The 26501-nt window shown below is 37.0% G+C and overlaps 1 protein-coding gene across 8 annotated transcripts in view; it reads left to right on the top strand.

The window, feature by feature from the left end:
- Window positions 1-26501, top strand: part of TMEM232 (transmembrane protein 232) — a 243920-nt gene that overhangs the window by 69179 nt on the left and 148240 nt on the right. For all 8 annotated transcript variants that reach the window (XR_002341851.1, XM_005661576.3, XM_013995016.2 and 5 more), the window contains 2 exons: window positions 11773-11896; window positions 13373-13622. Coding sequence is in view for 7 of the 8 variants with exons in the window: in XM_005661576.3 (XP_005661633.3) it covers window positions 11773-11896; window positions 13373-13622 (374 nt within the window). In the remaining variant the exon portion in view is untranslated. The remainder of the gene's footprint in view (window positions 1-11772; window positions 11897-13372; window positions 13623-26501) is intronic.

Below are 26501 nucleotides of genomic sequence, written 5' to 3'. Positions count from 1 at the left end.
AATAATATTGCATTACTCTGTCAAATTTATTTTCAAAGTTTTCTAATAATTACCAAATAAACACATTTACATAAGTGCTGAGATAGTAAAAGTTGCTGATTAAGAATATCTAAATATCTATTTGAAAGTCAAAGAATTGTTTCTTTAACCAATTTTCAGTTTTACTGAATTGTATCAACATTGATTTAATTTTTTGGTGATTTCTCTTTAAGATGGTTTTTTTTAAGCTTAGTATTTTATAGATTTAGGGGTGTTGGAGATAATACAGTACTATTCTTTCTTTACAAATGACGAAGGCAAGGCTAAATTTATTAGGCTTCCTGGTGACTGGAACCGGATTTTAAGGGTCCTGTTTAGCACTCTTGGATACATCATCCTGCTGTCTGTCATTCTGGCTTCATTATTAAGGCAATCACTGCTTTGAGGCGTCTTGTCACTGAATCCTGACTTTTCTTTTTTGGGGAGGACATTGTGAAAATCACGTGTTGGAGGGAAAGATAGTATTTAGACAATGTGGATGAACACAGGGTAAACTGAAAGATAGTGCTGAAACACAGTGACTGTTTATAATAGAAAGGACAAGGTAATTGTTTAAAAGAGCACTGCCAAATAGTTTTGATTATGTTTCTTAATATTTACTGTTTTGTTAAAGAAAAGAATTTAATCTTTGTTTTAAACATATGACTCTAGTAAACAAAGATAACCTATTGACATTAAAAAATTAAAGTCTTTTTAAGTTAGCAATGTGACTAACTTCTTTATTAGTCAAATTTTCTGCTATAACGCTAGCATTATACTTACGTAATAAAAAATTAACTTCTCTTCTTACAAAGTACTTAAGTTATTTATGTGACAGCCTATACAGCTTTTAAGAAGTCATTATTTCAGAGAAAACCAAACTGTGATGTAATTATCAAAATTAGGAGTTCCCTGGTGGCCTCCTGGGTTAAGGATCTGGCATCCTTAACTGCTGTGGAGCAGATTTGATCCCTGGCCTAGAATTTCTGCATGCTGCAGTCATGGCCAACAACAGCAATGAAAAAAATCAAACCAGAAATGCTTTTACATTTCTGGGGAAATGTTGATAGTGGTCTTGTGGGAGTTTCCGTTGTAGATCAGTGGAAATGAATCTGACTAGCATCCATGAAGATACAGGTTCCATCCCTGGCCTCACTCAGTAGGTGAAGGATCCGGTGTTGTGGTGACCTGTAGTGTAGGTTGCAGATGTGGCTTGGATCTGGCATGGCTGTGGCTGTGGCATAGGCCAGCAGCTACAGCTCCAATTTGACCTCTAGCCTGGGAACCTCAATATGCCACAAGGGTGGCCGCAAAAAGCAAAAAAAAAAAAAAAATGGTCTCGTGTACTTGTAAGATTGGGCACATGTAAAAAATCTAAAAGATGAACTAAATGTATTTAGAATGAAATAGAAGTATTGAAGCATCAAGCACTGATAGTAAATTAAAACTTCATTAGAGTTTTCTGGATCAGATGGCTATAAAATTGTGACATTTGGTAGACGATACTTTTGGTTTAGTACCTGAAATTCAATGCCAAGTGACTTAATAGGAGTATTGTAAGCAATTTCATTTTCCACGCGCGTCAAGTGAAGTACCACATGAGGGAAGAAGGTTCAGAGAGTTAAAATGCGGAAAGAGACCATTCAACTCATTGATCAAAAGAAATTTCATTAGTAATGGCAAAAATTGCTTGGGCCTGTACTGGTGAGTAGTTCTTATCTGCCCGTTTCTGATGCTGTCCATTAGTAGATAATTCCTTATAATCTTATAACTCTGCCAGATTTCCTATAACCTCCTTTATAAAGTCATACAACACAAAAGGAAAGAAACAAGCAAGTGGTTTCAGTGGAGGCTGGAAAAGAGCAGGCCCAGGATCCAAGAAAAGATTCAAGGAAGGACTCACAGAATTAGAGCAACCTCTGCCTGATGCGGAGAGGGGAAAAACTGAGGAAAGGAAATTCACTAAAGATAACAAATTATAGGAGTTCCCATGATGGCTCAGTGGTTAAGGAATCCGACTAGGAACCATGAGATTTTGGGTTCAACCCCTGGCCTTGCTCAGTGGGTTAAGGATCTGGCGTTGCCATGAGCTGTGGTGTAGGTCGCAGACTTGGATCGCGTGTTGCTGTGGCTGTCCCATGGGCTGGCGGCTAACACTCCGATTAGACCCATAGCCTGGGAACCTCCATATGCCACAGGTGCAGACCTAGAAATGGCAAAAAGACAAAAAAAAAAAAAAAAAAAAACAACAAATTATAAAACTGGGTGAAGAAGTAAAGAAAACAAGAATACACAAGACTTCCCAGTGTTATGCACTGGCCTTTATCTTGGAAGTTGAGCTGCCTTGTGCCACAGATAAGCAGCTTGCTGTAAGGCATTTTTCCACTTACTATGGTTAAATTTTATATGATGCTTCATACCCTCAATGCTCCACCCTGTGGTTTGGCCTTTTATAAACTGCCCCATTTGCTCTGGGGAGATAGCTCAAGCCAGCGCAAAAGGCTTTCTAATCTAACATGAAAATAATGAATTGTGTTTATAATTGAATTATTAGCCAATAAGGACTGCTGAGAAATGCAGCATGGCATTTCAGCAGAGCAGTATAACATATAAAAATATATCTCCCAAAGCAAAATAGCCGATTTAATCGCTTCATGAATGTATTCCAAAAAAGCTTGACAATTTAAAATTATACCGACATGGCAAGTGTTTTCCAGTGCTACAGTGTTTGTGTTTGCATAGAAATGAATTGAACAAAGAATCAACTGCTTTGTATGGGCAGCCAGGCCTTCACTTCTGACCACATCACTGACATCTACACTGTCTATCTCCCTGATCCCCAGTAATTACAGTGTCCATATGACAGTTTAACTCAAACCATTCAGACAAAAGTTTTCACTAGTAATCCTCTTCATTCTTAATGAGCTGAGATGTCGGTGTAGGTCCTCAGACTTCTGGTTCATTCCCTGGGCTTCTTATTGAACCTGAGATCCTTTGAGCTAAATATGAACAATTAGTCTGTATCAAGGGTAAATATATAATTTATGCTTTGCTACCTTATGGTACAGTGAAAAGGACATTCAACCAAATCAGAAGACCAGAGTCTGTTTTATCTCTTGCTACCTGTTTAATTTTGAATGAGTCACATAACTTCTATACACAGAGTCTGTTTAGCAGTTAAAGAGAATAATAGCCATCTCAAAGAGCTTTGGAGACATTTAAATAAGGTAGGTAGTGTGGAAACACTTTTTACACTCTGAGTCTCCCCTAATGCTTGATGTCCTGCTAGTTCAGATCTGAATTAATTTTTTTCCTGGACAGATTCCTACCTACTGAGTTTTTGTCTCAGTATCTGACACTTCTCCTCAAGTTAACCAAATCGGACACTGACTACATTTCAGAGCTGTTGCTCTGCCCTCCACTCCCACTGTCACCACCTTGATTTGGGCCCTTATCGTCTCATGACCCTTGTCACTTATTGACTGGTCTCTTTGCCTTGTTTTCTCCTCAGTAGTCTATCATACTCTGGTGTCATTACAGCATAAATGATTATAGCATTCTCCAGCTTTTTTTTTTTTTAGTTGTTGTTGTCGTTTTGCCATTTCTAGGTCTGCTCCCTGGCATATGTAGGTTCCCAGGCTATGGGTCTAATCGGAGCTGTAGCCACCAGCCTACACCACAGCCACAGCAACACGGGATCCGAGCCGCGTCTGCAACCTACACCACAGCTCACGGCAACGCCGGATCCTTAACCCACTGAGGGAGGCCAGGGATTGAACCTACACCAGATCCAAGTTGAATCTGCGACCTACACCACAACTCATGGCAATGCCGGATCCTCGACCCAATGAGCAAGGCCAGGGATCAAATGTGCAACCTCATCGTTCCTAGTTGGATTCGTTAACCACTGAGCCATGATGGGAACTCCAGCATTTTCCAGCTTAAAAGTGCTTAATAAGAACACAGGGGTTGCAGCTTGAATCAGGGTTTCTTAACTTGACATGATTTAGGAAAAAAAAAAAAAGAGGAGTTCCTGTTGTGGCTCAGTGGTTAACGAATCTGATTAGCATCCATGAGGACACAGGTATGATCCCTGGCCTTGCTCGGTGGGTTAAGGATCTGGTGCTGCACTGAGCTGTGGTGTAGGTCGCGAACGTGGCTTGGATTCTACATTGCTGTGGCTGTGGTGTAGGCCAGCAGCTACAGATCCGGTCGGACTCCTAGCCTGGGACCTCCATATGCTGTGGGTTTTGCCCTAAAAGCAAAAAAATAAATAAGCAGAACAGTTAGTGACTCACAGACTTTGAAAAAATTATGGTTTCCAAATGAGACAGGTTGGGGGGTGGGGGGATGTGCTGGGGGTTTGGGATGGAAATGCTATAAAATTGGGTTTTGATGATCATTGTACAACCATAAATGTAATAAAATTCATTAAGTAATTTAAAAAAAGAAAGAAAAAAAAAAGAAAAGAAAGAAATAAAAGAAAGAGCAGGAAGAACGAAAACGAAGACTAGAAAGATCCTGCTCCTGGGATTAATTACCACCAACTAGCTGCACAGGCAGACATGTACCTGATGGGCTGGATGGCAGAAATTAGCATCTCTGCTTCCTCTGATGAAACAGTGGTCATTGCTTGCCTATCTTCTGTCCCTTCCTTCTTCCCCACTGCCTTCCATGGTGCACCAAGAATGAAGTTCTGTATGTAGGAGAAAGAACCCTTTAAGCAGACCTGCTGAAAGCTAGATTTTCATGTAGTCCATCGCTTCTGAGTACCAGAAATGAGGCAATGGCAAGAGAAATGTATTGTTTAAACTAGTTCTCCTAAATGGTCAAAATCAGGAAAGAAATTCTGACTGCCTCTTTGTGTGATGAAGATTGAGACTAATTTACTTATTCTAATCCCCTCCTCCCCCTCCTGCCAGTTAGTGTAATCTTGAGTTTCTGATAACATTATGGTTAAATCATTAATGTAGAGCTACATTAGTCTCAAAGTGAAGCCTACTCTGGACATGGCATCTCAAAGATTAAAAAACAAGCCTTGAGATTCTGTACCAGTACCATGCTGTGTTGATTACTGTAGTTTTGTAATAGTGCCTGAGGTCTGGGGAGTTATGCCCCCTGCTTATTTTTTGTTTTTGTTTTTTATTCAGGATTTCTTTGGCAATGTTGGGTCTTTTGTGGTTGCATATAAATTTTTGGATTGTTTGTTCTAGCTCTGTGAAAATTAAGGTATAATTGAATAGGGATTGCACTGGATCTGTAGATTGCTTTGGGTAGTACAGCCATCACAAGAATGCTGATTCTTCCAATCCAGGAGCATGGAATATCTTTCTGGGTCTTCAAATCCTCTTTGATTTCCTTGATTAATGTTTTATACTTCTCACCATATAAGTCTTTTACTTCTTTGGTCAGGTTTATTACTAAGAATTTAATTTGGGGGTGCAGTTTTAAAAGGTATTGTGTTTTTATATTTTTTTCTAATATTTCATTGTTAGTGTACAGAAATGCAACCAATTTCTGAATGTTATTCTTGTATCCTCTGCTTTGCTGAATCGTTGATCAGTTTTGAATAGTTTTTGTGTGCAGTCCTTGGGGTTTTCTGTATATAGTAGTATGTCATCTGCATATAGTGACGATTTTATTTCTTCTCTTACAATTTTGATAATTTTTATTTATTTTGTTTGTTTGATTGCTATGGCTAGGACTTACAATACTAGGTTGAATAAAAATGGTGAGAGTGGGCATCCTTGTCTTGTTCCAGATTCTAGCAGTGAGGCTTTCAGCTTTTCTCCATTAGTATTATATTGGCTGTGGGTTTGTTATAAATGAATTTTATTATATTAAAGTATGTTCCCTATATACACATATTGGTAAGAATTTTTATCATGAATGGATGTTGGATTTTGTCACATGTTTTTTCTGCATCTATAGAGATGATCATATGGTTTTTGACTTTCATTAGTGTGTTTGATTGTGTACGTTTGATTTGTGTACGTTGAAACATCCTTGTGAACTTGGGATGAATCCCACTTGGTTGTGGTGTATGATCTTTTTTATGGTGTTTGAGAGACATACAGACCAAAGGAACAGAAGAGAACCCAGAAATAAACCCAGATACTATGATCAATTAATCTTTGAAAAAGGAGGCATGAGGATGAAGTGGGAAAAAGACAATCTCCTCAGCAAGTGGTTGCTGGGAAGGTTGACAGCTGCATATAAATCAATGAAACTAGAACACACCCTCACACCATGCACAAAAATAAACTCAAAATGGTTTAAAGACAACACATAAGACACCATAAAATTCCTAGAAGAGAACACAAGCAAAACATTCTCTCACATCAACAGTACAACTGTTTTCTTAGGCCATTCGCACAGGACAAGAGAAATAAAAACAAAAATAAACCAGTGGGACCTAATCAAGGTTATAAGATTTTTCACAGTAAAGGAAACTAAAAAAAAAAAAAAAAAAAAAAGATAACATGTGAAATGGGAGAAAAGTCTCAAACAATGTAACCAGCAAGAGGTTAATCTCCAAAATATACAAACAACTCATACTACTCAAGAGCAAAACAAACCCCAATGGAAAAATGAGCAGAAGACCTGAATAGACATTTCTCCAAAGAAAACATATGGATGGCCAACAGGCATATGAAAAAATGCTCAACATCACTAATTATTAGAGGAATGCAAATCAAAACTACTATGAGGTACCACCTCACACCAGTCAGAATGTCTTCATTAATAAGTCCATAAATAACAGATACTGGAGAGGGTGTGGAGAAAAGGGGACCTTCCCATACTTCTGGTGGGAATGTAAAATGGTACAACCACTGTGGAAAAGAGTATGGAAGTATCTCAGAAAACTGAATGTGGGAGTTCCCGTCGTGGCGCAGTGGTTAACGAATCCGACTAGGAACCGTGAGGTTGCGGGTTCGGTCCCTGGCCTTGCTCAGTGGGTTAACGATCCAGCATTGCCGTGAGCTGTGGTGTAGGTTGCAGACACGGCTCGGATCCCGGTTGCTGTGGCTCTGGCGTAGGCCAGTGGCTACAGCTCCGATTCGACCCCTAGCCTGGGAACCTCCATATGCTGTGGGAGAGGCCCAAAGAAATAGCAAAAAGACAAAAAAAAAAAAAAAAAAAAGAAAACTGACTGTATAATTATCATATGATCCAGTAGCCTCACTCCTGGACATATGTCCAGATAAAACTTTCATTCAAAAAGATACATGCACCCCTGTGTTCTTTGCTGCACTATTTACAGTTGCCACCACATGGAAACAACCCAAATGTCCATCAATAGATGAATGGATTAAGAAGATATGGTGCATACACACAATGGAATGCTACTTGGCCATCAAAAAAGAACAAAATAATGCCATTTGCAGCAACATGCATGGAACTAGAGAGTCTCATACTAAGTAAATCAGAGAAAGACAAATATCATATGATACTACTTATATCTGGAATCTAATATATGGCACGAATGAACAGAACAGAAACAACCATGGACAGAGAACAGACTTGTGCTTGCCAATGGGGAGGGGGAGGGAATGGGATGGACTGGGAGTTTTGGGGTTAGTAGATGAAAACTATGGCATTTGGGGTAGAAAAGCAATGAGGTCCTGTTGTATAACGCAGGGAATTATATCCAATCACTTGTTATGGAAAATGATGGAGGATAATGTGAAAAAAGAATATATATATATGTTAAACTGGGTCACTTTGCTGTACATCAGAAATTGACAGAAATCTGTAAATCGGCTACAATAAAGAAATAAAAAAAGAAATTTTGACTGCCTCTTCTCTGTGTGATGAAGATTGAGACTAATTTATTTATTCTAATCCCCCCCCCCGCTGTTAGTGTAATCTTGAGTTTCTGATAACGTTATGGTTAAATCATTACTTAAAATGTTCATTCTTCTTAAAGAATGTTTCTATATTTTTGTTTACTTTTTTGGATCATATTTATAAAATAATTTTGACTTAGTAAAATGTATCTGTCAGCATTTAACATGAGGATTTCCCATTTTTAAAAAATATCCTTTTGCCATTTATTATATTATTTTCTTTTAGGGCTGCAGGTGCGGCATGTGGAAGTTCCCAGGCTAGGGGGTGAATTGGAGCTGTAGCTGCTGGCCTACACACAGCCACAGCAATGCCAGATCCAAGTCGTGTCTGTGACGTACACCACAGCTCACCACAACTCTGGATCCTTAACCCACCGAGTGAGGCCAGGGATCAAACATGAGTCCTCACGAATACCAATCAGGGTCATTTCCACTGAGCCACCATGGAAATGTTAAGCTGTTAAATAAGCTGTTAAATACTATTCCTTTCTTGCCTGAGTCAGTTTCTAAGCATAGACATAGTTGACCTGTTTGATTAAGTGAGCCATTGATTATATACAGTCCTTGGCTGAGTATAAGGTTTGTCACCATTTGTCCCCTGAGAAATATAGTGTATATTTTGTATAGAAATAGAATTCTATGCTCAGTTTTTATTTTTATTTTATTAATTAATTTATTTAGCTTTTTAGGGCCAAACCCGCAGCATATGAAGGTTCCCAGGCTCAGGGTCGAATTGGAGCTTTAGCAGGTGGCCTGTGCCACAGCCACAGCAACACAGGATCTGAGCCGCATCTGTGACCTACACCACAGCTCATGGCAATGCTGGATCCTTAACCCACTGAGCAAGGCCAGGGATTGAACCTGCATCCTCACTGGATGCTAGTCAGAGTTGTTACCTGCTGAGCCACCATGGGAACTCCTACAGTTTTTATTTTTAGTTCCCTCTTTAAATCTCTAAATGTTGCTATGTCGTTTCCTCCCTTTCAGTTATTATGAGCTGTTCAAAGCCAGTTGGCTTTTTTTTTTTTTTTTCCTCATTTGATTTTCAATCCCGAATATTTTAGGAACAGCTCTGTGATTTGGTAGGAAAGAGATAGATGGCCTCCTCGAATGTGTCATTGACCATCTTTGGAAGCTGTTGGGGTAAATCCTCCACTCTACTCAGAGAGAAGCTCCTCTCTGTGAAGTTATGTATACATGCTGTGGCTACTGGTCTACATTTTGTGAAGGATTGCCATTGATTATTGTTCACATGTGTTCCCAACTCCTGCCTCTCTGTGCTCTAGGGTTTTTCTTATATTATGATGGAAAGCCCACATATACTTCCATTAAATTTAACTCAAACTTTGGGTTTCATGACATTGGAAAGGTTTTCCTTCATTTTGGATTCCATTTTCTTCACAACTTTAAACTCCTTAAAGTGTCTTTTTTTTCTTCTTTCTTTTTTTAAAATTTTGTTTGGATATTTCAATGGAATTAGATAGTAATGGGTGTCAGTTTGCCAGTGGGTGTCTTCCTCTAAATTATTGCAGAACTTTTCAGGTTTGCTCCCTACCAAGTGTCTTTTTTTGCACCTAACTTCATTGTGGATTTGAATTATATTTTTGTAATTTTAATTTCCTTGCAACCTCTTGTTTTCTTATTTTCATCTCAGTATTACATTTCTAACCAATTTGAAAACTGCTGTCTACATTCATCAATTTTCAGTTTTGATTTTTTAACAAAATATAAGTATTGAGGCTTCTATTATATTTTGGGCAATGGCATTTTCCCTTTTAGAAATTTTTGCATTCAGCAGCATTGACCGAAACTGTTGTGTTTCTGGTGAGGTATTTTTCTACCATAGGAGGCTGACACTGATGATCTTTTCTTTTTTGTTTTGAGGGGGGCAGGCTGCACCTGCGCATATTGAAGTTTCAGGCTAGGGATCAAATCAGAGCTATAGCTTCTGGCCTACGCCACAGTCACAGCAACGTGGATCTGAGCCACGTCTGCGACCTATACCACAGCTCGCCGCAAGTCTGGATCCTTAACCCACTAAGCAAGGCCAGGGATTGAACCCACGTCCACATGGATACTGGTTGGGTTCATTACCACTGAGCCACAATGGGAACTCTACTCATCTCTAAAATTTCCCATGTCTGAACTTCATGCCTATAACATCGCTTAAGTGTATCTATCAGGATTTAGTTCTTTTACGTGTAACAGTTGTGATTACTGTGCTTATTTGTTGTACATAACAAGCAATGCACTACTGATGCAGGTGAGTAAGGAGATCAAGATCCAAGCTTCTAGTTTCCTTGTCTTCCATTCTTAGTATGTGGCTTTTATTCTTATTGTTTTGAGACAGCTGATCTACCTTCTAGTATCATGTTTGTGTTCCAAGCAGGAGGAAAGGGATGAGCAGAGAAGAAAAAAGCACCCATTTTCAAAACTTAACCTTTTCTCTTAATCAGAAAAATGATAGCTTATATGGAAGGCTTTCATAATATACTTCCATTTATATCTCATTGACCGAATCTATATTTTTGGCTATTCTAAACTTGAGTCATTTTTAAAATTAAATTTATTGCAGTCTAATTTACATGCAACAAAATCCACACATTTTATATATAGAGAACTTTGACCTTTGACAGTTGACTCCTCTGTAATTACTGCCCCGATCAAGATACAAAACATTTCCACCTTGAGGAAGCAGCATTAACCGAACACTTTGTCGTTTCGAACAAAAGTGAGATTTAGTTCTGAAAGGAAGCAGAAAACAAATGATATTAGGTGGTCAATTGTAATACTAAGATTAAATGATGTACTTAAATAATGGTTTGGAAAAGCAAAATTAAAAAATAGGGAATACCCATAAGCAGGGGATGGCTTCAATTATTAGTTAAGTTAAAACATGAACCTAGACAAACCCCCCTGGATCTTTTTGTCTCAGTTTTCTAATATTAAAAAAAAAAAAAAAAGATTTTAAAAAGTTCTTGAACGTGTCAGTGACTGTGGTTCAAATCAAAGGAGGTAACTGAGATCTGTAAAGCTCCATTCAAATAGAAGGAATTGTCTTTCTTTTTCCATAGTTAGAGGTGTTTGTAGTTGTAAATGATATTGAGCTTGACTTACTGGCCTGAAATACTACAGTTGTGAAATTCAAATATAATTTAAAAATGTACTAACTTTTAACTTGCTAATGGCCTATAAATCAAGACAAAATGTAGCTCTAGAGAAAGGAAATGCTGTATTTGCAGCGTTATCAGTTCTCTTTCAAACTAAATCTCTTTCAGTTGGATAACAACAGTGCTAAATGTATAATTTCCTGAAACTCTTAGGCTATATGTACATTTATGGCTAATAAATTCTTACATGATTTCTCAGTTATTAATATTTTGAATCTTGACAGTCTTCCATTTAATGTGAAATATGAATTTTATTTTGATAAATTGCCCTTTTTGTAAAAATCAAATGATGCTGAATTTTTAGAGTATTTCAGAAGACCATTTTAAAATTTGTTCTCTCTTTTAAGGGGAAAAAAACCCCACAGTCTTGGTATTCAACCCTTGGAAACAGTCAAAAAAGGTAGAAAATCAAAACCTATTGTGAGATTTTGGGGACACTCCAGATCCAGAGCCCTTGATTTCTTGTTATACACAATCTGTGAAGAAATGTGATCATTTGTAATATTTATTACTCTCAGTGTTTTGTCAGAACACTACCGTGAATTCAACATCTTCCCTAATGTGGCTCTTTCCTTTAAACTTTTATAATCAGTGTCAAATAATACTAGTCTTCGGTGAAAATAAATGTATCCAGTAATCCAGGATAGTTTTTTCTTTGGCCTATTAAATTTTCATTAAAAATCATTTATTATTTTAAGTTAAAGTCTTTGTTGTTTTGTTCATAAAATTTCTAGGTTGGATTCAGCAATGGCTTTGTTGGTCCTTGGGGAGGCTGCCAAATTAAACATAGCCTGTTTGAAAGCTTTAATGGACCTAATGAAAGATTTTCTTTTAAGCGTCATGTCGGTTCAGAATCAGGTAACAGAATATTGTTAATTAAAGTGTGCAAAAAGACCTAAATTGAAACAAATTTTATTTTTGCCACTATTTTAATCCTACATCACATTAGGGCTTATAATAAGCATAACTTTGTAGTAGCAGTTTTAACTAAATATAAAAGTAAGTGCATATTTACCATGTATATCAGTATAACTAGATATAGATGTAGATAGAGTGAAATAGATTGTACTAAAATGTACACACATAAGCGGAATTTTAAATTTTATTAACAAACTTGAGATCATATAGTCATATATGGTTTAGTTTCCTATTTAAGATTTTTTTTGTTGTCATTACGTATTATTTAAATTGACATTTTAGTGATGAGATAATTTAACCATTTCTCTGTTGCTGAATATTGCGCTTGTTTTTAATTCACAGTTAATTTAATTATTCACAGTTAATTACAAATAATGTTGAACTGTTATTCTGATACAAAAAACTTTTATCTGCATTTATGACTCTTTAGAGTAAATTTATAAAGTTAAATAATTGTGTGATAGACCATGAACTTTTTTTTTTTTTTTCTTTTTTGGCCATACCTGTGACTTATGGAAGTTCCCTGGCCAGGGATTGAATTCTACACCACAATTATGGCAATGCCAGATCCTTAACCTCTGCCCCAGGCTGGGGATTGAACCTGTGCTTCAGCAGTGACCTGAGATGCAACAGAGGAACGCTGAATCTTAACCCGCTGTGCCACAGCAGGAACTCCTATGAACTTACTTTTAATGTTCTTAGAACGGTTGTCCAGATTCCTCTCCAGAAGACAAGATTTTCTTGCTTTCCTATGAAAAAAATGTATAAAAGTGCACATACAAGAATTGAACTTGAGGGAGTTCCCGTCATGGCTCAGCAGTTAACAAATCCGACTAGGAACCATGAGGTTGCAGGTTTGATCCCTGGCCTCACTCAGTGGGTTAAGGGTCTGGCGTTGCCGTGGATTGTGGTGTAGGTTGCAGATGTGGCTCGGATTCACGTTGCTGGGTCTGTGGCGTAAGCCGATGGCTACTGCTCCAATTAGACCCCTAGCCTGGGAACCTCCATGTGCTGTGAGTGCGGCCCTAGAAAAGGCAAAAAGACCAAAAAAAAAAAAAGAAAAGAAAAAGAAAGAAAAAAAAGAACTGAACTTTATATAAAAGATTCTTTTATAATATAAAATAATAGTATATCTCATTGGATTAATTTATATTGCATTGATTACTAAGGAATTTGAAAAGTTGTTTTTTATATACTTTTTAGCTATTTTTTTTTTTTATTCTTTGAACTAAGTTTTATGTAATCTACCTTGGAAAACATGTTTTTTAATGAGTGCATTTTAGAAATATTAGTTGATTATGGTCTTTTAACAGCTCTATAAAATTTATAGCTACTTATAAGAAATAAGTATGGTGTGTAGTTCTTCATTATGACAGGGCATGCTTTGATTCTCTAATAGCTATTTTCTCATTTTAGGAAGAAAGCTGCAAGGTAGATTTTTCCTGGGCCTGGAATGTAGTCTTCATATATATAACAATTCTTGCAGAAATCTGCTTGTATGCAGCCAATTCTTATTTGCGAAAAACTGCTTTAGTTGGTTTCTGCGACTGTGGAAGTTCACAAAAAGATATTTTACCTCTGGACAAATCAGAACAACAGCCAGAATTGAGGGAAACAAGTATTTTAGGTCTTTTGGAATATTTTTCTTCAAAAACATCAGATAATTGTAAGTAAATTATTTTCCTACTTGGGAAATATTTTTAAGATGTCCCTGTCTGTGTATAATAATAAGATTTTTATAAAAATTTATCATTTTGAAATGGTAAATAATTTTAAATTTAGTAGGACTTTGTACACGCTTAGGAAGTCTATTTTATAACATGGAAAATTTTGATCAATAATTTAAAAAACAACTGAAATGTACACTAGAGTTGGTTGCTTTATGATTCAAATTATATTCCTTGGAAACAAGAGATGACCTTAGGAAAACTTATGAGATGTATGTTAAGTTTGTTTTGTTCTTTTCCCCATAAGGCCTTCTCTTCCATCTTCTCCACTTTCTCTAGGCATCTACTGATTCTATTGTTCTCCCTCCAACTCCAGAGAATTCCTCTTTAATACTCAGATATTGTAGTACATTCTTCACACCTCACATCTTACATTCCATCAGAAGGTACCCGTCTTGTGTCTCAAGATTAAAGGTTGTTTTGCTATTATTGTTTATGAGGGTTATTAGAATAAAATACTTTTGTTTTTAAAAGGGAGCTATAGGGATGATATTAATTCAGAGGTATCCTTTTAGGTTAATTATAACTCTTCCTTATGAATATCATATAGTCTACATGTTATTATAGTTTGTTATGTATATGACTCTCACTTCCACTAAGTAATGAAATAATTGAGATGGGATAATCACATCTGAATTATATTTGTTTTATCCCAGCATCTAGCATAGTATTTAGCATATAGTAATTGGGCAATAATGATAGTGGATTTATTGTGTAGTTAAATCAATCCCTGAATTTCAAATATAATCACAAGATTATTTTCAAGTATGGAAGGAGGCCAGATAGCGTCTTTCCTTAGAACCGTAACTCACTGATTTGGGATAAATTATGCTTGAATATAATTTCAAATATTAAGACCTTCATAGCAGATATTAATTTCATTTTCTAAAACTTGGGATTTTAAAATTATGTTCAATAAACTTATGGTTTCCTCGGTAGGTTGGAACCTATCATTTTGAAGTACAGTTTGCTTGGCCTTGGCCCACCTTTGAAGACGATTATGTTTATTTTTTATTACTGCCAGTTGTAAACATCTTTTTAGTCATTAGCAGACCAGTTGTATTTTGCTGATGTTTATACTATTGATAAAGTAAAGAGGTAGTCACTTCTTCAACTGTTAACATTCTTTTTAGTATTTGGAATGGTCAGAGGTTTTCCTATGTAGCAGCTGTGACTTCTAAACTGACACTAAACAGATTCATATAATAATTTGGGGCCTTTAATTTTTTTTTTTTTTTGCCTGGTTTTGTAACTTGTTCTTTATGTCTTCTATTACTGTTCTTCAGTGATGGACTCAGAAGACATTCCTCCATGTGGAGGATCTTTACTCCTAGAAGCCTCTGGCCTCCCTCTGGCACTGACCTTGAGCACTGGTAAAATCTCATGTTGCTGGGTTGTATCTTTCTGTGCATACACAAATTTTCCTTCCTTCTCTGCAGCCTGATTTTTTTTCTAGCCAGTTGATGATTTCAGTGCATTCATTTGCTTATTGTTGATCTTTCTTTGAAGTTTCTTATTTTCTCATGAAGTCTTTATTTTGATGGCATGGGCATGACGTCTTGGAAGAGATTTTTTGCATTTGTTCTTAACTATCTACAGCTGTATATTGCTCAGCCTCCTGAACAACACACCCCCTAATCTTCCTAGCTCAAAAATTGGTCACTGTCCCTATAATTGCTTCTCTGTTAACAGTAGAGCTCTTGAGTTGTTGGTGTTTATTTGAGCTTTCTTTTTTCTAAGCAGTGCTTATCGAGAACTGTCTGTGAGCTTGGACCTGCCACGAGTAGTCATCCTTGGTCCGTGTTCTCTCATCTTTCTCTTCTTTATAAATCTGAATGAGTACACTTATTTCTCATTGGGATGAATGCAAACCAGTTGAAAAGCATGATATTCAAGACAAAGAAAATTCGATGTGTCCCTGGAGCTAGCTTCTTGGATTCCTGTACTATAAGCGATAGTTTCATTCAGGTTGATATTTTTGTTTAATTACTGATTGAATAAATCCTGTGGGAAATCTTGAATTTCCTTGTACCAACCACCAGACAATGTCATGGATCAAAGAGCCTTTTTCACAGATCACATGGCGTCTGCATTTTATTCTTTACATGGCAGTATAATGGAGAGGTAGGAGGCAGTTTTTAACAGACTTAGTTCTGAAGAGGTACCCTTTGAATATCCACAAGTGATGCAGGGGCAGTGGGAGAATTTTTGTTTTCCTTGAGAGCCTTCTTATGCTTATACTTCAATTCAGAGGTGAAATAATTAAACAGCATTTTGTGAATATTTTCTCAGCCAACGTGGAAAAATAGATGTTTCTAACTGTGGAATACCTTTAAAGATTTGAGCTTCAGTAAAGAGGATAGCTATATCAAAATTGCCTCCTCTGCAGTCAAAAGTCAATAAACTTTGGACGTGAAACTTCTTGTACAAGGCATAAATAATACTAGTGGCAATTTGCCTCGTGAATGATTTTGAGTGTTTTGAAACTCTTAATATTTAAAGCATCTTTGTGATTTCTCATGGGGAAGGAACACTTAAAATAAGTTGCTTATCTGATGATTGTTTTGTTAAAGACGTCTGAAGAGTATGAGAAAATTTTACAATTTTCTTCATCTTTGTCAGAACCAGAGAATATACCCCCTCTGGGCATAAGCTTTTGGTCTCCTCTTTGTGTTCATATTGGATTTTTGACTGTCCTGTATCAGTCACTACTATGAAAAATCATTACTTTACATGACTGTACACATGCCTAGTCAAATATTTCCAGTCAAATGAAGGGCTTTAAAATTTTTGTTGATGTGATTTATTATAACTTGATATTTTTGTAGCATCACTGGTTGATTTTTTCATGCAGGGACAATAATTGTGTTTGGGTTGTGTTGCTTGCATGATCGTTGATAACGATCACCAATTCTATGAGGCCTCTGTGCAGGCTTTGTCAAGATGATGACTAGAGTGGGTAGGTTTGTCTTTTTGGAAAGTAAGATAAAGAACCTGCAGCTGCTGCTTTATTTGATTGAAAATAATTTTTTTTCTCATAATTTTACCCTTAAAGTAAGTAAATTTTTTGTTTAGAGTGAAAGAACAAATTCTGGAGTCACACATATTTGCATTTTTTTTTTTATTTTCCCACTGTACAGCAAGGGGATCAAGTTATCCTTACATGTATACATTACATTTTTCCCCCACCCTTTGTACTGTTGCAACATGAGTATCTAGGCATAGTTCTCAATGCTACTCAGCAGGATCTCCTTGTAAATCTATTCTAAGTTGTGTCTGATAAGCCCAAACTCCCCATCCCTCCCACTCCCTCCCTCTCCCATCAGGCAGCCACAAGTCTATTTTCCAAGTCCATGATTTTCTTTTCTGTGGAGATGTTCATTTGTGCTGGATATTAGATTCCAGTTATAAGTGATATCATATGGTATTTGTCTTTGCCTTTCTGGCTCATTTCACTCAGTATGAGAGTCTCTAGTTCCATCCATGTTGCTGCAACATTATTTGCGTTTTAATTCTGTCATTGTATCTTGAAATACTAGGTCGAATTACTTAATCTTACTGACTTGATTTCTTTACCTGACAATTAAGAATACTATTTAGGGAGTTCCTGTCATGGTTAATGAACTAGTATCCATGAGGATGAGAGTTTGATCCCTGGCCTCGCTCAGTGGGTTAAGGATCTGGTGTTGCTGTGAGCTGTGGCATAGGGAGCAGATGGGACTCGGATTGTGTTGCTGTGGCTCTGGTGTAGGCTGGCGGCTACAGCTCGGAATCGACCCCTAGCATGGGAACCTCCAAATACTGTGGGTATGGCCCTAAAACACACACACACACACACACACACACACACACACACACACACACACAAAAGAATACTATTCATATCATGGGACTTTTTGTGAGAAAAATCTGTGAAAACACATACACACTTGGCATAGTACCTCATAAATAGTGAAGATCCAATTAATGTTAATAGATGTTATGGTTGCTAATGTAATTAATGTTGTTATAATGACGAATGCATCACTGAGGAAGGTTTTTTCCCAACACTTAGACCTATGTACACTTTGTACCCTGGGGATCCTATTTTGTTTACATAAAAAGATGTAAATGACATTGGAAAACCATTTAACATTTTTATCCATAATCTTTTTATGAATGAGTGAAATAGTGTTCTTATGGGCCATTTTTATATAAAGCTCTTAATAGAAAGAAACTCTTCAAATCATAGTTTCATGAAGGCAGTGTCATGGGAAACAAAAGCAATAACTTCCATGAAGATAATTTCCTGTGATCTTATCTGATATAGGAGCAGAACTTGAAGCATTTAGAGGACTGTGTGGCCACTTAGCATGTACCTTTTTCATTCTGAGATTTTGTGTCAGACATACTTTTCATAGAATCAAATGTCTGTAAATTTTAGAGTGTGGTCTCCGGCCAGTGACGTTAAGTGTTGAGTTTTAGTGTTTTAGATTGAGTAGACACTTCTACGTGTGCTTATAAATAGCAACTATACACTTAATATCTGGTTGAAACTCAAAGTATCTGACTTACAGTATTCCTTTCACGAAGGACCATCTTATACACCTGCTGCTATGGACTGAATTGTGTCCCTTCACCCTCAAAATTCACATGTTGAAACCATAACCCCCCAATGTGACTGATTTGGAGACAGGTCCCACAGGGAGGTAATTAAATGAGGTCATGAGATTGGGGCCCTGATATTATAGGATTAGTGTTCTTACAAGAAAGACACTGGAGAGCTCACTCTTCATCACATGAGGACACAGGGAGAAGGCAGCCAATCTAAAAGCCAGGAAAAAAGCCCTCTCTGTATACACATTCAGATGATGCCTTTATCTTAGACATCTCAGCTTCCAGAACAGTGAGAAAATAAATTCTGTTGTTTAAGACAGCCAGTCCATTGTACTTTGTTATGGCAGCCCGAGCAGACTGATACACCTCCCAGTGGTGTTGAGCTGTAGGCAGGTTAGAATATACTCAAGTGCCTAAGGAAATCATTATTGGAAAAAAAGTTTTACTGGGTAGTACCTAGAAAAGACAACTTTGAATTGAAAAAATTATGAGGGAAGATGATAAAAATGAATTTATTTAAACATGGTAAGTAATTTTCTTTTTCTTTTTTGGCCATGCTTGCAGCCTGTAGAAGGCCTTTGGGCCAGAAATTGAACCCATAACACAGCAGTGACCCAAGCCACTATAGTGCAAACGCCAGATCCTTAGCCCACTGCCCCACATGGGAACTCCTAAGCACACAGAATTTTTTTTTTAAGGGCTGCAACTGCAGTTTATGGAAGTTCCAGGCTATGGGTTGAATCAGAGCTATAGCTGCTGGCCTATACCACAGCCACAGCAACAATGGATCTGAGCCAAATCTGCAACCTACACCAGAGCTCACAGCAATGACAGATCCTTTAACCCACTGAGCAAGACCAGAAATCAGACCCGCATCCTCACGGATACTAGTTGGGTTTGTTACTGCTGAGCCATGATGGGAACTCCATAAACACACAACATTTTTGCTTGATCCTGGTTGAAATTCTGATTTTGAGAAATACTTTGTCCTGATGGGTAATAGAGGATAATAATAGTTAATATTTATTAACTATTACTATGTGCCACACATGATTTTAGGCATGTAGCATGCATCACCTGATTTGTTAATCATTACAGCAAGACAGCATCATAGATTTATTTTTTGTCCTTTTTTTTTTTTTTTAAGGGCCACACCCATGGCATATGTAGGTTCCCAGGTTAGGGGTCCAATTTGAGCTGTAGCCACTGACCTACGCCACAGCCATAGCCATGCAGGATCTGAGTCATGTCTGCGACCTACACCACAGCTCATGGCAACGCCGCATCCTTGACCCACTGAGCAAGGCCAGGGATCAAACTTAGGTCCTCATGGGTGCTAGTCGGGTTTGTCAGCTGCTGCGCCATGACAGGAACTCCATCATAGATATTTATACTATCCCATTTTATAGATGAGAAAACTGAGGCACTAAGAATTTATTTGTCCAAGGAAATTTAGTTGGTAAGTGGTAGACATGAGGCTTAACCTAGGCGATCTGGCTTCAAAGTCTGCCCTAATTACTACCTCATTGTACTGAGCTAACGAGATTATTTAACCTGTTGAGCAAAATTTTAGAATAATTGTCCATTGGCATGTTCAATAATATGAAACAGATGACTGAGAAATTTTCTGTGACAGTCATTGTCCTACAGCACGGCTTGTAAAATCATTTTCAGACTTTGTATCATATGGGGTCCTTATTTCCAATATAAATTCTGGAATTTTGGATCCAAAATCTTAAAAATGGACTCCAGGAATCTGTATTAGTAAACCCCTTTTTTTTTTCTTTTTTTCTTTTTTAGGGCCACACCTGTGGCATATGGAGGTTCCCAGGCTGAGGGTCGAATTGGAGCTGCAGCCGCCGGCCTACACCCCAGCCACAGCAACACCAGATCCAAGCTGTGTCTGAGACCTACACCACAGCTCATGTCAACGCCAGATCCTTAACCCACTGAGGGAAGCCAGGGATTGAACCTGCATCCTCATGTATTCTAGTCGGGTTTGTTAATCGCTGAGCTACGAATGGAACTCCAGTAAACCACTTCTGACATTATATTTTGAGAAAACCTAGCTTACAAATTTCACTGTAAACAAGGTGGTAAAATGTTCTCATCAGAGGAAAATACTTTTCCTCCTTATTACAGACTGTTTTGCATCCAGACAGCTAGTCCTTACATCAGATGATTTATATATAACATTACAAAGTGGGAAACATGGCTTTGTGTTCTGCACTATATTTGAAGTGTCATCGTCTGTATGCCTACTTTAGTTTTTAGAGTGATAAAATAATAGATTTTTAACAAGCTGTGATTATCTGAAATCTGTGCTGTGAAAATGGTCTATTGGGTGAGACATTGATTAAGTGCGTTTCATATAAGAAATAGATAATGAATGATAGAATGAAACTATCACAGGATAGTAATCTTGTCCACCATATAATTCTCATTCAGGGTGCAAACCTCTCCTAGGCTCTTTGCAAATAGTGCACAGCCGTGTTCTGCTCACAAGTCAGCAGAGATAAGCATCCTCTCTCCCCCAAGGCAGGTTATTCCATTTTTGAACACTGTGAAGGAATCTTCTTTATGTTACAGTGAAATCTGGCTTTCTATGTCTCCCAAACTTTTGCTTAAGTTTTGCCTCCTGGAGCCAATCATAAAAAGTCTGTTCCATTTCCCACATCCATGCCGTGCAAACACTTGAAGGTAATTGCTTTGGTTCCCTTTCTCCACCTCTCCGCTCTGCTATCATCTTCCATCTCTTCACTTACTGACAAGTTCCTGTGGTAACTTTTTGTAATGAATGAAAAAGATATTTTCAGTATGGTTTATAATTAACTTAAGTGTGCTGCCAGGTTGTGGTGTCATGAACTTTTACTAAATGTGTAGTCATTTATCTCAGAGTTACAGTAAGATGTGAAGATGGATAGGGCTCAGGTATTTTTCCATTCGCTGGTGTCTGTGAACGGAAAAAGTAAATATGACATTTTCCCTTTCAGTCTTTTGTGGAGAATTATTTTCTTAAACTGGTTCGACAATGATTGCAGTGAATGAAATAGGTGTCACAGTTGTAAAATAACCTCGTCTACTTCATTTTGATTCATTTTAACCTCGGAAAAAACATTAGCACAGAGTAATATTTCCTTTTTAAAAAGTAAATGAAAGTTAATTGGAATCTAAGAACCAATTGAAACTTTTAATGATACTCTATTAAATCTTCAATATAGTTCTTACCTTGGTGAAGGTTATTCAGCAAAATATTCAGTAATAAGGTTGTGTTTTTTAATATTTAACTCCTTTAATAATCCGCACACGTTAGCCATAGGATTCAGGCAACCTTTATGATTCACAATTCTGTGTGTTGACAGATCTTAGTACTGATGATATCAAATATACATAAGGAAATTAACCAATGCATCTTTGTTTTTTTCTTTAAATTTTTTTTACTTCATTTTATTGTCAGAAAATCACTTCACGAGACCTACTTTCTTAAAATTTCAGGTGTACAGTATGTTATAGTTGACTCTAGGTACAGCGTTGTCAGTAGCTCTCTAAAGCTTATTCTACCTTGCTTGATTGAAACTTCATGCCTTTTGGTTAGTGTCTCTCCATTTCTCCTTTCCTTCACCTCCTGGAAACCACAATTTCACTCTTTGATTTTATGAATATGACTATAATTCGTGTTAGTGAAATCTTGCAGTGTTGTTTTTCTGTGACTGACCCATTGCACTTAGCATCATGTACTCAAGGTTCATATGTGTTGTTGCATATGGTAAAAATTCCATCATTTTAAAGGCTGAGTAGTATTCCATTGCAGGTCTGTACCACATTTTCTTTATTCATCTCTTCATGGACATTTGTGTTGTTTTTATGTCTTATTGTGAGCAGTGCTGCAAGGAACATAGGACCTAATAGCACTTTGAGTTCCTGATTTCACTTCTTTTGAAGATATGTAAAGCCAAAAGTGGGATTTCTTGGTCATATGGTAATTCTGTTTGTAACTTTTTGAGGAACCTTGAAACTATTTTACATAGCAGCTGCACCATGTTGCATTCCCACCAACAATATGCAATCTTCCCCATTTCAGCAAACACTTCTTGTATGTATGTATGTATGTATGTATTTATTTATTTTGAACAATGGCCATCCTGGCAGGTGTGAGGTAATATCTCATTGTGGTTTTCATTTGCATTTCTATGATCATTCTTGACTTGGAGCATTTTTTTCATGCATCTGTTGAACATTTCTATCTTGTCCTTTGTTCATGCATTGTCCTCTTGACATTGGTGGGCGTCTTTATGAAATTATTTTCAGTTTTCTTCCAGGGAATTCACATAGTGCTGTCTCATTAGGGTTCATTTCTAGAGATTTTTCTTATTGTTTTGTTTGAAACATTATTGCCTGATTGTCCGGTGAAGAGATATATTTCAAAGAATCAATGTTTTTCTTTGACTCTTTTTTTTATTTTATTATTTTATTTTTTATTTTATTTTTTTATTTTCCCACTGTACAGCAAGGGGATCAAGTTATCCTTACATTTATACATTACAATTACATTTTACTTTGACTCTTAATGGAGTTTTGATCCATCTTTATGTGATAAACATAGTTATTCATTTCATTATCATGTAAAAATTATTGGAAATTCTGCAAGCCTTTCAAAGGAAATTATATATTTTTTCTCCTTTTTTTTGCTTTTAAGGGCCGCACCCATGGCATATTGAGTTTCCCAGGCTAGTAGGGGTCCAGTCGGAGCTACAGTTGCTGGTCTGTGCCACAGCCACAGCAACATCAGGTCCAAGCCGTGTCTGCGACCTGCACCACAGCTCATGGCAATGCTGGATCGTTAACCTACTGAGCGAGGCTAGGGATTGAACCCACAATCTCATAATTCCTTGTCGGATTCATTTCCTCTGTGCCACGATGGGAACTCCAAAGTATATTTTTCTAAAATGTAATGATGTTCAGGCACTTAAGAAAAGTTGTTATATAAATTAATGAGACTATCCAGTGAGTATAGCTTCTGATATCAATTCATTTAAATTGGTAAAAATTTATATTTTGAGGAAGGTTTACGTTCTAAGTCACAAAAGACTCAAATCAGAATGGTTTTTAAATGTCTTTGTTTTATTCTTTTGGAGAGTTGTAAATGTTACATAACTTTCTCCAGGGTGCCATTCATCATCAGTCTCTAGATTTCAGGTTTATTTTTTTTGTAATCCTCAGCCAGGGCTACCCTAAGGACACTCTGCAGATATAGTCTCTTCCTCCTAAATGTCACTAGTCTATTTAGCTGAAGATCCCATTGACAAAGAGCTTAACCTGGGTCACAAGCCTTTTTCTTTTCTATTTTTAACTTTTTGAGAAACATCCCAAAGATTCCTCCCAGTAAAGGGAATGAATGGATCACAGGCCCTCTGTACAATTCATACCTTTTTAAAAGATACAGGGTTTAAGGTTGGTTAATTTAGTGGCTCAAAAACTTCACTGATCCAGTCATCTGTCGATGGAAAAAGAAAACAAACAAACAAAAAAACCAAAACTTCACTGAGGGCCTAGGTTTCTTCTTAGTTTCTTTACTTCTCTAATGGATTTTACCAAATTATAGATTGTGTTTTTAATAATCATTTTATATCTCTTTGTTAGCTAGGCGTATATTTGACTACGTGTAATAAAAATACATGAGAGTAAACAAAATGAAAATTTATTTCTCTCCTACATAAAATCAGTTTAGGAATAGGCAATCTGAGGCTGGTGTGAGGGTTTAAGAAGTTCTCAGGGAGGCATGTTCATTGTTGTTCTGCTATTCTGAATGTGTAGAAGGGAAGGATGATAATACACATTTTCTACCAAGTCTTCTTAACACGAAGCATCAAATAGTTTTACTGCTGTGAATGTGTTGGTTATAATCATATGGCCACACAAAGGGGCACTTTGAGGGTTTTACTTGTTTTCAGTTTTTAGCTAAGTATCACTGAGCCAAGTTGAAAACTGATTCATATTACTAAGGAGGGAGGGAAGCGTGGATATTGTGAAGAAACTTGCTATCTGTGCAAAACTTGTACCAAATTTGGTCCTTTTTGGGTCAGGGAATATATGTATTTTATTCTTCATTGCATCACTACATTCCCTAAAACACTGCCTTGCTCAGAGTAGGCACTTAGTAAGCAAGTATTGAGTATATGAATGGATGAAGGAAAGGAAATAGACACTGTAATGAGATTTTTATTATGAGGTTCATTTTCAGTTCAGAATTATCACTAAACACTATCTTTATACATTGCATATGTAAGTGCTTCATTTATTCTTATTATCTAAAGAATATTTAACATCAGTTCTTTTCAGTCCAGTAGAGAGGAGTTGTCCATTTGTTTACTCATTATAATGGGAATATGAACATCTTTTTTTTTTTTTTTTTTTTTTTTTTTTTTTGTCTTTTTAAGGCCACAATTACCTGCGGCATTTGGAGTTCCCAGGCTAGGGGTCTAATCGGGTCTGTAGCTGCCAGCCTACACCACAGCCACAGCAACGCCATATCTGAGCCACGTCTGTGACCTACACCACAGCTCACTGCAATGCCGGATCCTTAGCCCGGTGAGTGAGGACAGGGATTGAACCCACAACCTCATGGTTCCTAGTCGGATTCATTTCCGCTGTGCCGTCACAGGAACTCTGGGAGAATGAACATCCTTTATGTGTGTCATTCCATAGTAATGACTCATGGGACACCAAAGAGATTTGAACACAACTTTGGATAAACATGGGTACATATGGTTACAGAAAGTACGACTCAGTCTGTAGTTTTAAGACTATTTTAAATCAGAATTGGAGAAAGGAAGAAGACAGAGGTGGAAATAAGGATGGTGGGTGCTAAATAAACATCAAAAGTTAATAGACCATTTTGGAAACCAGCCTATCTGAATGGATGTTGGGTTCTGATATCTAAATTTTGATAGATGCAATACAAAATGTCTTGGATTTCAAGGTGAATCTGAATTTCTTTCTAAACCTCGGAAACTTTAATAACACTTGAGAAAACTTTCATGTGAGGAAAATTCATTTGGACATCAGACCATCCAGACTTTGCTAAATAAACATATTCCACTCTTACTTTGAACATTTGGAATTCTATTAGTTCACTGAAGGGCAGGCCTTGTTGTGACGATTATGGATTCCTACCTCAAAAACGTCATCAATTTATCTGTAGAAAAATATTCCCTACAAGCAGAGGTTTATTTAGAGAGAAACCAATGACATTTAATTTTCATTGCCTTTCACCACATAGGACCCTTCTAAAATCCTAGGAAGGACATTAGAAATATCTTTTCATGAAGAGAAAGTCTTTTTAAACTCTGAAAAAAATAAGATTTTTGATGGTGTCCTTTATTTTATTATTTTTTTAATAGTTATTTCCCCAATACAATTTTTTTTTTCTACCGTACTGCATGGTGACCCAGTTACACATCCATGTACGCATTCTTTTTTCTCCCATTATCATGCTGCATCCTAAGTGACTAGACAGAGTTCCCAGTGCTACAGCAGGATCTCATTGCTAATACATTCCAAAGGCAATAGTTTGTATCTATTAATCCCAAGCTCCCTAAAGAAAAATAAGATTTTTAAAATAGTTTTTGATTTTAAAATAGTTTTTGAAAAAGAAGGCTTTGAAACTCTATATGCTTTGGCTGTTATAAAATCTAATTCTGCCCCTCCCATGGGTTGAACTACCTTAGATACTAGCAACTCATTACCCTGTAGCTATTAACACTGTTCTTTATGTCTAGTAAGCATTTAGCAAGTTATGTCATTGCTGACAGCCTGTCAGCTGAGAAAAACCTTTCCATGTTTTGAGGATAATTATAGTTAGCAAAAACCATTCTAATTAGAGTTGAGGAGTAATTTGATGTTACTGAAGAATTATTGTTGAAATTATTTCTAAATCACAATGAATATATCTTTGCCTAGGAGGATTTTAAAGTGGTTGTTGGTCTCAAACCTTGTCATTAAACATGTTTTATGCTGGGTATCCCCGCAACCAGCTTTCAGGGAAAAGATATGGCCAGATATTTTCCTCTTTCTTTTTTTACATACAAGGTGGTGGTAACTAGGGGTTAGAACTGGACATGTTGCTCGGAAACTGGCCTTGCACCTGGGACCTCAGAGACCTCCCGGAATGGACCGAGTTGCTGCTGCAGGCACTCTTTCCTCCCTTCCATTTATTGCAGCCT

This window comes from Sus scrofa, chromosome 2 (assembly GCF_000003025.6).
Source record: "Sus scrofa isolate TJ Tabasco breed Duroc chromosome 2, Sscrofa11.1, whole genome shotgun sequence".
Classification (NCBI taxonomy): Eukaryota; Metazoa; Chordata; class Mammalia; order Artiodactyla; family Suidae; genus Sus; species Sus scrofa.
Note: the sequence above shows the minus strand (reverse complement) of the source record. Positions and strands in the feature narration are given on the sequence as shown.